Below are 18405 nucleotides of genomic sequence, written 5' to 3' on the forward strand. Positions count from 1 at the left end.
AAAATGTAAGTTGGAAAATTAAAGGCATTTTTTATGTTGCAGAGTGCAGAAGAGCTTTGATTTCTAAGAAAAATGTTTAAAGATTTTAAAGCCGGATTTTCACGATAAGAGTGCTTTAATTAAAATGGAGTTGATTACAATAGGTTACCGAATATTTAAGTAGCATAAGGTTATCAAATAAGGGGAGAACACTTACCATACAGCAATTATAATACGGCGAGCTAATATTCCCATGGACCGAGGGAGGTGGGTTGAACAGCACCGACTGCATAATGGCAGCCGATGCAAAATCCGCCTTCTCCTTATTTGGACCCGTCACGTTCATGTTCACAAAGAAATAGTATCCAAGACAGGACAGAGTGTAGTTCAAATGTGCAGGGTAAAGGGGTGGGACAACGACTGAGGTTGGATAAAGCTCTGGTGGTCCACACGTGTGGTCGTAGTTTGGTCCAGTCTTGTCTGTCGGAGTTGGGCCACTGTGTCTGGACCATTTTAAGATCGGTCTGTGAAAGAAAGGTTGAGTTAGACATTGTGTTTTGTTCATGTTTTATAGAGGGGTACCACAAGGAGCGGTCTCAGGTCCGTTTAGGTTTCTGTATAATATTAAAAAATACTTACTGTGGTACATTCTCGAAGCCGCAATTGTCTTGTTCGAAGTTACAATATGCTCCATACGGCATTTTATCTGAAACGAAACAAAGTGTGACGCATATAAAAATAAAAGTATACTTAGTTCAGATTTCATATTAGAAAATATTTTACTCAGTGACCTTTTTAGAAAATATTGTGATAAAACCATCACAACTTAGAGAATAGAGAGGAGTATGCAGAGCTGACCGCCAACCTCCAGTAGTGGAGAGGCACTTTAAGAAGAAGATCACAACTTACCACAATTCCGATGTTCATCGCTGCCATCATCACAATCCCTGACTAGATCGCACACCTGTTGCAGCTTGATGCAGGATTCTTGCTGTAATGTGAAATATGTATGTTAAACAAAACACTCTAAAATTAAGAAGACGTAAGGACCGATGTTCATATTCCGCGTTCCCATCGTTTAAAGTAAGAATGTCCGTGTAGTTACATAGAATAAGAATGTTTTTAATGGTCCTCCCATTTTTAATACACGTTATTCACGAGCAAACGGAGTGACTTCTTAATTTAGTAGGGTATAGTCTGTTAAGTTGCAATTCAATGAAATAAGAAGTTACAAAAGGAATTTCGAGAAATTGATTTTTACGGGCATTTCCCCATCTTTAATCAAAACATACTCTCAAATCTACTCACATTAATAATATTACACTTCAGCTGCCCAGCCTGGCACTCCCCATTAAACACCGGGGGTTCCGGCAAACACTCCAGCATCCTGATATTGTCCACAGCGATGTGGGGCAACGGCTGGTTGAGCGAGATCTGCGCCGGGCGAGTGATCTCCAGCATGACTCGGACTTCTTGGAGGACTTTGCCGATGGTGAAGCGTATTGGGTGCCAGCTGGGGACAAGGATTATGATGGTTAGTTGTCATCATTGAGTATACTATAATTTTAGTTGGTGGTCTATCGCTGCCGGGCCACTCCACTGTCTCCACACCACCCGATTTGTCGGAGGATCCTCTCTTTGTATTGGGAATGAGCGAACACTCTTACGCATCTCTGAAAGTTCATAAAACGCCAATTTAATGGGGTTCAATGTAGATAAGTACATCCTGTCGTCATTATCAGTGCCCGCCAACAATTGCCCATGAAAGACCCAAGAAATCCTTAAATAAGGTATAGATCCGAGGGCGAAATCTGAAATTCGAACTCGGGGCCTAAAATAAGTAGAACAAAACGAATACGAGTACGTACCTAATACCTATGTCTTATCCATCATACCTAAGGTATGATAATCAATTATTGTTAGGGCTGTTTTTTCAATGGTCAGATAAAAGTTATCTGGAGAATAATTCTGATGATGTCGCGTCAGAATGTTTGTAGGAGACAGTGACAGCAACAATTCTATTCCCCAGACCCAGATCTATAACGTTTATCTGACAATTGAAAAATCAGCCCTTAGAATCATAATCTTAGTTAGTAATCATTATCTGACTGCACCGTCTAAGGAATCAAAATATAATTAAAAACGCCTCCATTATAAAAAGAAAACCAAAAAAACTATAAAACAAAAGAGATTACCAGGGGACACCCGGGTTTGAACCGGGGACCTCTCGATCTGCAGTCGAATGCTCTACCACTGAGCTATATCCCCGATACAAGGACGAGTGAAATTGTGAATCATAATGAGACTTGACGGAAATATTTATCACGGTTTGGTAATAATTGTGTTTTACGATAATCACGTACAAAATCTAATGAGCTCATGGATTAGCATAAGTACCTAAGTAATATTAGTAATTATACATTTTTATTGTTTTCAAAAGTTAAAGTGGGTGCAGCAATGCACCTCTGCCTACCCCGCAAGGGAGTACATTAGTACAAGGCGTGAGTGCGTGTTTTTTTTTTTTTTTTTTATTGTTTTCAGCACGTAGATACCTGCCTAGCAGCCTTGCCTAGCAATCATATTTCATAATTAATTAAGTACCTACCTAGGTATATTCTCTGTTAAGTATACAATGCACAGTCGGTTCATTATTGTAACTCCTTTTCGCTGGCAAGTGCAAGTTCAAGATCAAAACTTAAAACCTAAATAGGTAAAACCATCTTTGTTGCATTATTAATACCTAGTATGTAGGCTACCTACACAAACACAATAAACACCCACGATAACTGAATTCCTTTCCGGTCAACAACTTAACTCTACACAATGCATTAACCGCCTACCTACACAAGTAGCTACATTCATGCGAGGGAAGGAGACTAAATCCAGACACAAAACAGAACAAAATGAACTCAACTTGCACTTACATATTCTATCTTCTTCTTACATGAGTTTAGAGCCGTTTGCCGCGGAATCCTAAATATAAAGTCTAGTGACAGACAGACGGGCAGTGTCCTTTATAGCGTCAGTAGTTAGTGGGATAGCAATTTAGCAACACCTAAGTAAATCATTTGATTTGATATTGTTCCATCTCCAAGACTTTAAACCGCCTGACAAGCGTGGAGATTATGGCAAACACCTTCCAGTCTTATGGAGGAGGCCCATATCCTGCAGTGGATTAAGATTGTTCGGTTGAACCGACACTAAACCTACTCTATACACAGAACCACAGTTCAAGTTGTTTGAACCGAACTGTGTTTCTGTATAGATAGAGCTAAGTAAAATTTGCGGCGGCGGCGGCGGCGGCAGGGGCAGTTCAGAATAGGCTTATAGTTCTGTCTCGCTCCATAATTTATTTATACTTAGTTAGATGTGGAGGTGACACATCTGCCACTCGAGTCGTCTCTTTTAAATATAAATTGAAAAATTGCCCCATTTATAGTATCAGAGTAGTACAGACAGCAAAAGAGACCGCCTCCAGCGCAAACATTGTACTTTAGTTTTAAACCTCCATTGACCCATGACGGTGCGATCAAAGGTGACATTTATTCATGTCACGAAAAAAAAACCTTAAATTAAAATGTCTTTTAAAAGGGGTACAATTTAAATCATCACCAAAAAAAAATAATTGTACGCTAATACATTGCACCAAAAAAAAAAATTAAAACCATATTAATTAAATGAACTCCAAAATCGAAACCCCAAAAAAAACGTTTACGTTCCAAAATAAATAAACACGCCTCCAAATAATGGACAACATTTCAAAAAACTAAAGCTGCTATAAATCGAAAACCATTTCGAGATTTAGCTCTCAAGGCCACAAAAAAAAATGTTTTTGTATTTTTTGGATGTATCATTTTCGAGAAAATCATAAAATAGTAAAAAAGTGCTGATGACGTCATGCATCAGGTGCGATGCATTTTGATGATCAAAGCCTATAGATTTAAAAAACAAAGTAACTGTCACTTTCATTTTTGATTGACGTTGACGTTTTATCGAGTCGTTGTTGTTTATTTGGGTCATTTTCATAAATTCTTTTCTGACACTTTCTGACTATTTTTTTAATTTAAAATGGTTAGTACTTATTAAGAGATTACCTCTATTTAATATGTCCCAGAGCGTGCCACCACCTACATAGCTTAAAAAATGCTTCTGTTTATTTTTTTACATGATAAGTACCTACTTTGTATCATCAGAAATATCAATGTCATTTGAAAATGACCCATTTGTTGGTTGGCATGTAAACAAAGTTTAAATGTCACTTGTCAGTGTCATTTATGTTTTTTTTCGAGACTAAGGCAATAGACAAAAATAAACATTGAGCCTAATATGTGATGTCATTTCCGGTTTTAAAATAATTAACTTTAAAGTTAAAAATAACATGCAAAAATTCATGTATATACAAAATAAAAAAAATACGGGTCCTCAATTTTTTTATAACCTTTCCGAATAGCTAATAAACATATAGGGTAAAGAAAATGAAATGTTGTCCATTGCAAGTTTACAATAAAAAATCTTTTTCGTCGCCAAAACGGATAAATCATCACCAAATTATGCTATACTAAAATATAAACATTGACACCAAAACTAAGTGTTCAATTTTTTTTTATATCACCAAGTTATCCTACCCAAAAACAATATAAAATATAGTATAAATAAAGGTAATCGATTTACCTGTTAATTTTAATATGTAGGCATTTGCGGCTTTAAGAGTGGTGCGGCATGAATTTTGAATTTGCGCGATGCTTGTGGACGCAATGTTGATGTCTAGTACATCGACCTCAATACATCGCGGCAAATTCACCCCTTCTGGACAAGGTCAAATTTAAGCGGCGCCATCCCCCCGCGCCCGCATACTCATATACATACATTTACCTATCATCATCATGATCATCAGCCAATAATCATCCACTGCTGGACATAGACCTCTCCCAAGGAGCGCCACAACACTCGGTCCTCGGCCTTCCTCATCCAACCACAACCCGCCTAAGGTCAGTCCAGCGGGCAGGAGGGCGTCCCACGCTGCGTTTGCCTGTTCGAGGTCTCCACTCGAGAACTCGTCTACCCCAACAGTTATCGGTTCTTCGGCAGATATGACCAGCCCACTGCCATTTCAGCTTGCATATTTTGACAGCTATGTCAATAACCTTAGTCCTCTGACAGATAACCTCATTTCTGATACGATCCATCAGAGAAACCCCAAGCACCAAGCACTTAACTATAATAAATTGTATTTCAATTCCTTATTTCTATAGAATTTATTGGTACATGGCAAAATTCAAACCCTCGGCCACACGAATGGGAGTCGAGATGGCGTAACGGATAGATTTTACTAGGCACATACTAATGATTTCATTAATTCATAAAGCAATTTAACAAGTGACTTTGTTTTGGGATAAGCTATTTATTATTTGGTATAAACTAAATTTTTAATATTTACTTTTACTTTTTTGGTTAGAAAGGATTATTAAAATGATACTGATAAAAGAATATATTGGTTACATCTATATAGCGATGATATACTTTATTTGGTTTGAAATAAATTTTAATGGTGTCAATATAGTTTTACAGTATGCAGTAAAAAATAACTTGGTTCATTTCAAAAATATTTTGGGAAGCATGATTTGGTGATGATTTATCCGTTTTGGCGGAGATTTCGAATTTATTGGCGGCAGTATCATATAATTTCTGGTGGAGGTTTAAATACAAGCCTTTTAAAAGGTTGAATTTCGGATAAGGCATTAAATAAAACCGTTTGGCCCAGGGTCTGGTTATCGTTTTTGTTGACCGTACTAGTGCTAAATTTTGCGCTCAATGAAAAATAAGTTAAATAAATATGTCAATCGTTACACGTGGAGATCCCTAATCTTTGCCTACCCCTCTTAGAGACAGGCGTGGGTATAGACAGCTATAGAGATACTTACTTAAGCAGGTTATCCAAACCCAGATCTATCTTTCCTATGCCCTAAATGTAAGAACCTCTACCAGCTTTCAAGATAGATACGGATCACACTGTTACGTCTGTCTGCAAAAGTGCACACGGGGAGGTCACTTATCTCTATTGTGGACTGTACCAATGAAAAATATTTTAGTGCATACGCGAGGATCAAACTGGGGTGGCCAGTAGTGGTCACATATCTCTATTGTCGACTGTACTCACACTTGCAAGTTGTTCCCGGTGAGCTCCAGCAGGATCCACTGCACCTCGCTGCTGGTACACTCTGACACATCTTGCTCTGGTCACATATCTCTGTTGTCGACTGTACTCACACTTGCAAGTTGTTCCCGGTGAGCTCCAGCAGGATCCACTGCACCTCGCTGCTGGTACACTCTGACACATCTTGCTCTGGTCACATATCTCTGTTGTCGACTGTACTCATACTTGCAAGTTGTTCCCGGTGAGCTCCAGCAGGATCCACTGCACCTCGCTGCTGGTACACTCTGACACATGTTGCTCTGGTCACATATCTCTGTTGTCGACTGTACTCACACTTGCAAGTTGTTCCCGGTGAGCTCCAGTAGAATCCACTGCACCTCGCTGCTGGTGGACTCTGAGACCAGGCGGATGCTCGCGTTGGCCATCTTGGACTGGTGGATGTGGGCCTCGAACTGTGGGAGAGACGGGGGGTTAGTTAGAGGGAGAGCAGTTGTGTTGGGGTATCATCAACGAACAATCCATAAGCAACGCAACGGCGCCGGCGCTCGCTAGTAAAGGCGTTACTTGTATAGATCTGACGGATGTTTGACAGACGAGAGACGATGCTTATGGATGTCAGCAGTAACTACTTAGGTAACTACAGGCAAATTAGTATATTTTGTTAGGATGGATGCCCCATTGATACGTTGCGGCTTCGCAGCGCAGCGGTAAGGCAGCAGCGATGTTGATACCATATATTTTTTAAGACCGTTCTTTTAATAGGTCCTCAGTCCTCACACTTAATGTAGTTGTAAAGTCTCAACTCATAAGTACCTCTACAAAATGAAGCGGTTGAGTACGTTTTGTTTATATATATGGGTAGGTACTTTAGTAATTTTTTCAAAGCAAAACCTTTTTAAATCATTATCATAATCAGCAAGTAATCGGCCACTATTGGACATAGGCATCCCAAGGGGCGCCGAAACTCTCTGTCCTCGGCTTTCCTCTTCAGCCACTACCAGCTACCTATCTAGGCCGATGGTTCAGCAGGAAGGCGTCCGACGCTACTTTTGGTAATTCGTGGTCTCCAATCAGTAACTCATTTCTTATTTTTCTTAAGGTGTCAACTTCTATAGTAGGTCGGCAATCTAATAACTCATTTACCCCACAATTTCATCAACATTAAATATTTATAGTCTGAAAATACCTTACCTTACAAAACTCCCAAAGTCCCCTGAAGGGTGGTGACTTGATCACCATGTTGTCGGTAGTGGGGTCCACGGGGAGGTACAAGAAGTGACCTGCAAACAACAAACGTGTTTTGAATGCAATGTCGAAAGGCCTGGTGATAATAATACAGGGTGTTGCAAAAAGGATATACCTAGCTGAAACGTATGTGTGCAGCATGTTACATCTAAGCCCGGAAATTAAATCAGAATGTAAAATTCGCGAAAAAATATATATAATTTTCCTTTGAAACTTTATTGGTCACGTGACTTTTTACTAGCGTGTTTGATACATCTTTAGCCAAGTCGGAATGGTGGATGGTTTTCCTTACCTTAAAATTAGCCCTAGCATACATAGTTATACATAAGTTATACATACACATGTTTATAGAAATAAGTGTACACAAGTTTGTGCTAAATGTCACTATGTGGGTGGTTTTGCGTATCTAAGGGGGGTCACTGAAGCTTAAGAAAAACGTAGTTTCGGATCCCTGATGTGCTACTTGCTAGCCACGACTCTATCTCGCTGTGTTAAACGTACGGTGCAGCGAGCATATGATTCGATACTATTTTCGAATCTACACGAAGGGTCACTTTTACCAAACGCTAAACGTAATTAAATCAAATTTTAAATACATTTTGTACTAACTGACAGACGTATGACAGGCTACTAAATACGTTTAGCGTTTGGTGAAATTCCACCTAACATATGGAAAAACAAATGTCACTTTTGGAACTAACTTTGCCTTACATTTTGACAGTGACAGTTGACGATACGCAACGTTAACGGAGGATCGAAACTTGTGCTCACGACTCTGATTGCAAGACATCTCTCGTTCGTTCGGTTTTTGTCAATCTAGAGATTCTAAAGTAACCCAGTCTGGATGGTAAGACGTGTTTTATTTTGCGCTGAACTCACTTTTAAACCGGCTTCAAAAAGGAGGTTCTCAGTGTGACCTGTATGTGTATGTTTGTGCGCGTTTGGCCGTTTTAATAAACTAATCTAATCTAACTGATCTAACTGATCTAAAGGTCATCGATTAGGTAAATAACGGCAATTTGTTATGGTCCATTTCACCATTTATACCATATTGGTCCATATGGTAGGCTGCGATTACTTTCGTCCTTTGTCACAGTAACCAACGGTCAATCTTTGAAAGAATGAACAGGCGGTTCGTTAGTTTGACAAGGGACAAAAGTGCATTTTCAGCTAATTTCAGGAACTATCAAGGTGTTCGCAGGGTTCTAGTACAGGTTTGATAGTTTGTCAAAAACTATAAGTTTCCGTTTTCTTGCATAAAAAGTGGCCCTTCTAGCGAAAACTAGACTGAAACATTTGACACATAACGTATGCAGATGACAGGAGAATCTTAAACTTTTTTCGTTTTTGTAAATTTCATAACCCGTACTAGGGGCTCGGACCTAAGCGTCAATTCACACGTACCACAACCACACCACGTCGCAGCGATAAAATGTGGTCAAGCTGTGGTTACGTGTGAATAGTGTGACAGCGGCTTTTTGCAGTTGCGTTGTGGCAGCGACAAAATGTCGATGTGGTTGCGTTGTCGCTGTCATTGCGATGTGGTAACCACGTCGTCGTGTGCATTTAATAGGGAGAGGAGGTGGCCGCGGTGCCGCCGCCGCGTGGCGGCGTTGCCGTTGCGATGTGGTTGCGTTGTGGTTGCGATGTGGTTGCGATGTGGTCGTATTACACAGGTGGTCGATAACAACGGCAAAATGTGGCACGTGTGAATTGGATTATTCATTGTCAATACAAAATATACGCCCGACCACATCGCGTGGTTGTGGTGTGGTTGTGGCTGTGGTGTGGTTGTGGTACGTCTGAATTGACCCTTACTGTAGATGCAATAACTAAGTAGGTACATAGCTTTTCAGGGGCTGGACTAAAACCATAGACTATGGCCCTAATTAAGTGAGATCTAATCCTACAGCTCGGTAATACAACAATGGTCACCGATGGCCTGTGTGTGACATCGAGATTTGAATACTAATCCCGGTCTAATGAACTACCATTGTTGTTTAGTGGAGGCAGACTCAATGCAATGCTGGACAACAACGCTAACTTTGCAACGGGCCAACGATGGGAGACTTTTTCCCTATAACGTAAGAACGTAGAGATTCGACATAGTTAGGATTAAGGTTCAAGACGTTGGGAGACGGATCACGAAGCTGAAATGGAGATGGGCAGCGCAACAGGCAAGGCGCGAAGACGGCAGATGGACCAAAGCAGTATCGGAGTGGTGGCCAAGGGCGTCGATCATTCTATGTACTGGCATTTGTTTGTGTTGCAAAGTTTGCGTTGTAGCACGTCTACGGTATCTACGCTTGTAGTTCAAATTACGGTTGGAAATAAATTTCTAGGTTGCAATAACAGTAGGAACCTAACTAACTACTTAACTCAATTGGATGCAATCATTGATCAATACATCTCAACAACTAGATAATTTTGTAAAAGCACAATTTCATCTTCGTTAGACGCATTTGTTAGGTCCTTGATATTAGAATTTTTTTTATTTCTATATTTCTCATAGTGAATTGCATGACAAATGAAGCAAGGTTACTTAGATCATTTATTTAATAGCAAGATGTTTTGTTTTTAAAATTTGTATCCTTCCCTTATTGTGGCATTGTGGTGTTTTTGTGCCTTAGCACATACAGGATGTTGCAAAAAGAAGAATTTCCAAAACTTGTAAAACAAAAGTTGTTCAGAATAGCCCCCTGAGTCACTCCCTTTCGGCTTGGTATACCCTTTTTGCAACACCTGTATAATTACCTATTGGTCAACTACTATCACTCCCATACTTGGTACCTATTTATACAGCTTAGTAGTAGTTATTTTTAGAACTTTACAGAGAGTCTAAGTAGGAACGTACTTAATAAGTAAAATTATTATAGAAAAAAATGTACCAAATACAAACCTAAACAAAATTCCGCCTATCCGGCAAAAATTGTTGAGGTTTGTCGCTTTAGGGTGGATTCGTCCAAACATCTCGTTACACGAGAATAACTATACCGGAATAAAATTAATAGGTACGCGAGTAAATATCTGGGATAAGTACATTTGCATTCTACCAAGTTATACCATGATTAATTGAATGAACGAGGAACGAAACTATACTGCAACTAAAATAAAAATAGCTGCGTTTTCAAAGCATGCAATAGAAATGACATGCCAACTTAGTTTGAATGGATTATAATAGTAGGAAATTGTTTATGTTTTAATATTTTATTCGCTGTTGTTATTCTGAGAATTTGCCTTTTAACGTACTTTTGTTTATGATTTGACAGATGTGTTTATGTCATTATGACGGTTTTCTAATCAGCTGATGTCCTGCCGCCATTACAAAATTACTCTCGGATAAGCTCGTTACACGGTAAATTTTGGCGGTATAACATTTTATTCTTGGGATAAGCTACTTATCTTGGTTTCAGGTTTGGTAGAATGCAAAATCTGCTTACTCGCGAGTAACTGGTAGTTTACTCTCGAGTAAAAAGTTACTCGACGTTGGTCGAATCCGCCCTTAATAATAAAATTTGTGTACCTAATAAATTATTAAAATTATGTTAGCTACCTAAACTCTCAACTCAAAACAATGTGGCATCCATGTACGGTTATAAATAAGGGTTAATTAATATTGTTGTTACATTTTACATAAGTATTTTATTGTTACCGGCAACGTTCTGTTCTGTGTAACAAGGCTCCGGAACGAATCAAGCTAAAGTTGGATTTAAAATAATTAAAGGTATTGGGATATCAGAGGTTAGCATATAGGTACGTAAGTTTTAGAAAGAAAGAACTAATAAGAATGATATAGAGGTTGTTTGTTCTGCAAATAGATGGTACTTAACAGTTAAGTAGGTACCAATGCTTACATAACTAAAACAGGTTGCTATATTAAGATTTTGATTTTAATGGTACCCCGAGATACGGGCAAAGCCTAGTTCGGGGGCCCCTGTTCATTTTGTGATTTTAAATGTAAGATGTGCGCAAGAATACTTTTTGTTTTGTAAAATAAGATTGAATTTTTACTTATTATGTGTTTTATGTGCAAAAAAAAAAAATCATACTTTACTGAAAACACAGATAATTTATAGTGATTTAAATGAGGGAATTTTTCAATTAACTATTTATAAATAAAAGGGCTGTCTAGTAAAGTCCAGATATTATAATGGCTTTGCATAAGTACCAACTTTGAGTGCTATGCATTTTTTTTATTAGGGTCCCGTAAGTCTACTAGGGCACCCTTATAGTTTCGTCATGTCTGTCCGTCTGTCTGTCTATCTATCCTGACTCGTTCTCCGCCTTTTCTGCACCGATTGCCACGAAAATTGGTGGAGAGATGTATTTGTATACTGAGAATACAAGAATTGGTTTTTAAAATTATCGAAAAATAATTGGACTGCCTCCCCCCCCTCTAACAAATGCAAACTTTTGAAATACTTACTATTACAATAATTCTGAACAAATTTTTTTGTGTAGGTACCTCCAAGCAAGTAGGTACTTTCAACGAAAACTACAGCGGACTCTGTATCATTATACTTACATTAAAACTATAAAGTCCTGAAAACGGAAGTGGATCCTAACTAATTGTTACAAACCGTATTTAATCGATGTACCTACTTATTTTATTTATTAAAGGGCAAATCCGTTAAAAAGCTATAATGGTATTTTATTTTTTAAATGTATGTAAAAGTAATAAGTAAATAACTGATAATGATAAAAAGTCTTTGCTAAATCGCACTCTTTAATGTCAGGACTTTATAGTTCGATTGTAGTTAGGGGCCGTCCATTAATCACGTGAGGCTCAAAGGGGGGGGGGAGGGGGTACGGAAAACCTCACGAAACATCACCAGGTGGAGGGGGGGGGCTCGTTACACATCACGTGTATTAATTTTTTGACAAAAAGCGAGGTATTTCTGAACCGAAATTTTGAACGGCCTAAAAATTTGAACGATTTATAGGGTAAACGTACCGGTTTGCCGGCCACTACCCCTTTCCGGCCACTTCGCACATTATTTTGAATAAAAGGATAGTATTGAGACATCTCCTTTCTATTTTCGCGCCATTCGACCCGAACGAACATCAAGGTTCATAATCCAACGGCATGACCTCGAAATTTGCGAACTGAGCCCTCAGTCACCATTTCAAAATTTTGTGTGTGGATGCGTGGCAAATTTAGCAGAAAAAATAGCAGGTGGATTGATTCTCAGAGGTAAGTTTTTAAGTATTCCTACTGTTTTATTAGTAATTGAATTGGTTTGTGTGTATTAAAGTATGTTTAATTTCAATATTCAAGTGCCTAAACCACCCTAAACATTAATAAACAGTAATATTTTTGGTGGTCGGACAATAGGTTATCGATTTATTTCAAAATCTAGTTTCCGGCCGGGTGGTCGGAAACCGGTATAAGTGTAGTCATTCAATTTTGCCTATATTGCGGAAACCTTAAATGCACTAACATAGATTCCATTATATTAGTGAACAGCTAGAATTTTGTGAATTGACAACTAGATTCCGGCCGCCAGAATACCTCATAGTTTCAAAGATATGACCTTAAAAAAATATCGAATGTTTAGCGGCCGATAACCAGTTAAAACAAAACCTGTTTCCGGCCGTCGAAATAAGCGGCCGAAAATAGGTAAAAATTACACCTTATTCCGGCCGTCTGAAATAGTAGGCGGCCGAAAATAGGTAAAATTAAACCTGATTCCGGCCATTAGATAATAAAACGGCCTATAATTTTTATGGATGCCAATGCCAAGAGTAGCTAATTTGACTTTTGATTTTAATTTGTTATTTCAAAAACCCTATATGAACTACTGAATAAGACTCGTTTTTGTACTGTGAATTACGTGGCCGATAACCAGTGCACTGGTGGACGATAACTGGGTAAAATGGCCGATAACCGGTATATTTGCTATTTTTACAAAAAATATATTTTTTAAAATCATGTATAACTGCTACGTCTATAAACTGAAGGTTTTATAAAACTAGACTATTGAAAGATCCAATGATATTTTTTTGGAAAATCTTGACACACAACATTATGATAGAAATTAACTCTGAAGTCAACAAGTCGCTTAAGTGGCCGATAACCGGTACTGTTACCCTAGTATAAATTTTATTGCAATTTCACATAAATGTTTTTCAATTGAAAACGCAAGTTTCGTTATATTTTTTCTAGTCAAAAATAGCCTTTACATAGACTACCAAAAAAATACACGTGATCCAGGGTGGGGGAGGGGGGGGTGGTCCCAAACCTCACCAAATATCACCAGGGGGGAGGGGGGGTCAAAAAATGAGAAAAACGACCTCACGTGATTAATGGACGGCCCCTTATTTTTATACAACTCAACCAACTTATAACGTGCCGTTGCCCTAACCTAACTAAATGGTAATGTATGGAAAAAATTTTTGTCCAGCGGTCGGTCCATCTTATGGCTACGAAACCCTTTCACGTGCGTGTCCAACACGCTCTTGGCCGTTTTTTTTAATGTAATTAGGTAAAAAATACTGTAAATTAGGCACAAAATACCTATTAGTATTAAGCCTACTTGAGTAGACTTAAAAACCTACCTAAGTCCTACACGTTTATGTAAGTAGGCTTAAGTTTTTATTAGATACGAGCTACTTCTTATGTCTGGTTTTTTCCAGAGATGTCTATTAATGTCTATTAATTTATTGATTTTGTGGAATTTATTGCAATGGGTTTTTATCAGTGCTTCAGCTGAACTCAACATGGCACACTGTCTGAACCATAGAACAACGAGGACTTGGGTAATCTGTCTGTACGTCTATCACAGGATACGATACTATCATCGAATCAAACATATTATGGAAAAGAACAGTACCGTCAAGTGTCACTGTCAAAATGTAAGGCAAACTTTTTAGTTCCAGAAAAGTGACATTTGTTTTTTTCATATGTTTGTAGTTTAGAAAATAGTATCGAATCCTGTGATAGAAGTATTTAGGATATGACCGTGACAGTACTTAAATTCTTTATTTTGTTTTTATTTGCTTTTGAAGGGATTTAAAAAAGTACATGAATTATCCTGTAAATATAATGATGCAAACGTGGCATTGAAAGCCGAAAGTGGGTGAGTTAGGTGAGAATCGGACACGGGTGTGTCAAGAGTGTAAAAACTCAATAACTACTTAGCTTTTTTCGAAAACAATAAAAGTGTTACGTATATACAATGAACGAGCTAATAGTGCAAAATCGCGGAAAGGATTTCAGTTTAGTTAGAACCTAAAAGTAGTTCATAGACACATTAATAATAAGTAGGAACTTAGGTACTTAGGTACCTATACTCATATTGCTTTTTAAGTTTTGGTATACCTCTTTACTAATTTCGTGATGTTGCATCTTTAATATGTTTAGGGCCTGTTTCCCAATATCTGGATATTAACAACCTGTGGGATAAAAAACACGCTATCAATCTCAGTAATTATGTTTTAGACATTGACAGCATTTTTTTATCCCATAGATTGCCATTATCCAGACATTGTGAAACAGACCCTTAGTTTACCAACTTATTACTAATTTGTTATACACATGTAAGCTCTTGTATTTTCGACTCCGCCACTGAATTTCGAAGTACGAAATTGCGCTGTTTGTAATTTATAAAGTTTATGATTCCGATGTGTACCTCCATCAGTTCGAAATTATGGAATTCCTCTGCTTGTGAGGCATAAAGTATACCTACCATTATTGCGATCGATATACGTCAGTTCGAAAGTACATTATGTCAAGAAGTGTTAAAATTCGCAGCTTTGCTTTACGATGTACTTACGCCGGTTCGGAAGTATACTGTGCAGCGATTATAAGATTTGAAACCTCCGTATACGTTGCATATCGTCAACTGTCACTGTCAAAATGTAAGGCAATTTTGTTAGTTCCAAAAGTGACATTTGTTTTTTCCATGTTAGGTAGAATTTCACCAAACGCTAAACGTGTCTGTCTGTCCAAAGTAGCATGTCATACGTCTGTCAGTTAGTACAAAATGTATTTAAAATTTGATTTAAGTACTATTTTTTATACGTTTAGCGTTTGGTAAAAGTGGCTCTTACTGTAGTTTCGAAAATAGTATCGAATCCTATGATCGCACCATTCGCACCTCTGAACCAATGTCTGACTTTCCGCTTTTAATTCTATACAACTTTTGCGTCACTAGCACCGTAAAAGCAGTTGCATCTGATGATGAAAGTGCACGTAAGCAATAATTACCATTATTATCTAAGTCTATGTATAATATTGATGAAACGTTGAAGCCGTGAATTACATGTAAGTAAGTACCTTATTATCACTACTATGCTTCAGACTCAATTATAGCATTTTACGGGGCTAAAAACATCATTCGCAAACGTACCATCGACATTGCCATCCGCATCGGTGCTTGGCCCTGAAAACCGCAACCCTGAAGTGGAGTCATTCATCCTTTCCACATCAGCCGCCGTCGCCACTTTGAACCCCAATCCGTAGTTAGACACAGTGGTGTTCCATTCCCAGAGACACATGTCTACTTGGGAACTGTTCTCAAAGTTGCAGAAGACACCAGTGATCTTTGGCATGACTGTGTATTTGTTGACCGCCTCGTAAGCTGGTGGAAGGTCTTTCCGAAGCTCTTTCATCTTTATTGTTAACGAATTAGTATCGTTTTCAGCTTCGCTGATGATGGCGCCTTCATTGTCGTTCAACATGTCGTTGTGGTCATGGCGTTCGCTCTGAGACTTGTGTTTGCGGTTCATCTCGAAGATTTTCGACAGGTTCTCTTTGCCGCGCCGTCTCTTCCCGTCTTCAGTTCTGTTCAGCATGAGACTGAGCTTCTGGAACGCGCCTTTCTCCTTCCCCGGATTCGCTGATCGGGTTTGCGCGTTTTCCGCCGCCACGGCTTTTTTAGCCTCGCTTTCGACTTCATTGTCGTAATCGGCGACGGTTGCCGCGATCAAGACCAGGATGAGTACCGCTTTAGCCAGCGCCATTACAGCTGGGTGGTGTTTAGGCTGGTCTCTGGCCACTCGCCTCGGTCGCACTTCTCGGACAACGCATATTGCACGGCTGGCGGCACGCTCGCCCACATAACAGAGTCCCACACGGCACACGCACGCTAGAATTGTCCCTGTTTATTGTTCAGGATCGCGACCTCACGCAATGTGGCGAAGTGCGAAGATAGAATATGGCCGGTCTCCAAGACACGCCTCCAAAGTCGGTCGATAAACCTCGGATGGGGGGCATGTTAGCACTGTCCACACACGGAGTCTCTGCGGTACACTTAACACATTCTACGCACTACATGAAGTACTAGGCAGGAGCGACAGCCCACACCTCGCAATACAATACGCGCACAAACAGCTAATGGGCGATGGAGGGTCACGAAATTGTTTGAATGCCAATCTCCCGCTGTCAAGACACAACACCCGCGAACCCACTCAACATCCGTACAAAACTGAAACGTCCACTTAAAACAATCGTATGGAAAACTACGCGACGATTTTCCACACTTTTCACCACGAATTATTACATTTTAACTGTTTGTAGGAAAATACGGATTCCCGTGCGCCGCGCATCGTCCAGACGGGAGTACGCAGAACTAAACGTCTGTGGACCAAAATAATCATTACTTTTCGCGAGATGTGATCTCGCAGCGGCGTTTGGAGCGATGCTGCGCAGGTGATTTCTCCAGAGCGCGTTCCCGGGCTTTTCCACGCAGGATATCGTCGCGTTGCAGGATGGTAATAGCATTGGCTCAATTAGGATCGCTATCCGCAATGCGAGCCCTTGATTGGTCAGCATTAAAATGCGCTCTTCCCATTGGCTGCGCACAAAATTGCCGCGAAACTGAGCGAATCTTAACGACACCGGATGTAGTCTGAAGCAATTTCCTCAGATTTATTTACGCGAGCCGCGGACGGTTGTCGCTTTCAGTCGGTGGATCTGTCTCGGAAAGTCGGAAAACGGAAATGTGATTTTAGATTTCCCGCAGATAAAGCGGTAAACCGATTTTTTTGCAAAGTTGACTTGGAAATTGTTTTGTGAATCAATACCTACCTATTTCGGTATTATATTAAAGCTTTCATAAAATCAGAAGATTTTCATTTTAACTATAGGTATCTGATATAACTACCTACGTCATAAAATGTAAGTAGGTAAATATCAGTGGCCGAAGTTTTGAACAAGCGCAAAGTGATTTGGTTGGAGTGACTTCGAGTAAGGGATTCGAAATGCGTGAACTTGAAGAGGGGGATTATTTTATTTGACACATTCGAAAAACCTCATCTCATTAACATAGAGGATAGGACTAAAAGTGAGTAATTAATTAAAAAAATATACTTATTTACAACTTGCTACAATATGTTTAATTAATAAAAAGTTAGGTATATTGTAAATTTAATCATAAAAAAGGCAGAAAGAGTTTTAAGTTCTTAACGCATCGGTGGTTAAAATTATAAGATAGTTTTTGAACAGATCGAGTTTGACAGCTTTGACAGAAGCAGAAATTGAACAATCGCTCTTCCATTCGGTTCCCGTGTTCTAGGGAAAATAGTGTAAAATAAAAGTGACATATTCTTGTGAAATAATACACAAAGTTGTCGATTCTATCAAGATGGTTATTTAGTTATCTCCTGTTTGCGTATACCTACGCGTATATGTAATTAATTTTGTTTTGATTGCAAAGAAAAAAACTTTAATAAGAAAACAATAAGATACTGTAATAAGGAACAATACGCTTTATATTATAGCAACACTGGAAAAAAACAAAGAAAAAAGTCAATTTTCCGTGCAATTTTCGATCCGAGTTTCGTTTCATAAAACCTCAATTTTAAATTAATTGTTTATTAAAATCAGAATTACAGTGATTATTACCAAGTTATATTGAAGAGAATTGCTGTGTTGTGAAATATTCGTTCCATAATCCTTGAAGGGTAAGTTCTTAAAATCTATTGTATTACCGATAAATAGAAAAAAACTTTGCGACAGTAAAAAACAACACAAATTTATCAATGGAAATCTATAAGAAAGACGGAGGTAGACCTGCAAAGTCGAG

General features: G+C 38.8%; 1 protein-coding gene and 1 non-coding gene across 2 annotated transcripts in view; both read right to left on the minus strand.

The window, feature by feature from the left end:
* LOC105393449 (ALK tyrosine kinase receptor) overlaps positions 1 to 17618 on the minus strand; it is a 54316-nt gene extending 36698 nt beyond the window's left edge. The window contains exons 1-7 of the mRNA XM_048632177.1: positions 15730 to 17618; positions 7325 to 7413; positions 6467 to 6585; positions 1288 to 1492; positions 889 to 970; positions 619 to 685; positions 197 to 503 (exon numbers count right to left, since the gene is read on the minus strand). Coding sequence (XP_048488134.1) covers positions 197 to 503; positions 619 to 685; positions 889 to 970; positions 1288 to 1492; positions 6467 to 6585; positions 7325 to 7413; positions 15730 to 16342 — 1482 coding nt within the window. The 5' untranslated portion in view covers positions 16343 to 17618. The remainder of the gene's footprint in view (positions 1 to 196; positions 504 to 618; positions 686 to 888; positions 971 to 1287; positions 1493 to 6466; positions 6586 to 7324; positions 7414 to 15729) is intronic.
* Positions 2176 to 2247, minus strand: Trnac-gca. Its single transcript has one exon. It is a non-coding gene; the product is annotated as a tRNA-Cys (tRNA).
* Positions 17619 to 18405: the final 787 nt, after the last annotated feature.

The sequence above is a fragment of the Plutella xylostella genome, chromosome 31 (assembly GCF_932276165.1).
Source record: "Plutella xylostella chromosome 31, ilPluXylo3.1, whole genome shotgun sequence".
Classification (NCBI taxonomy): Eukaryota; Metazoa; Arthropoda; class Insecta; order Lepidoptera; family Plutellidae; genus Plutella; species Plutella xylostella.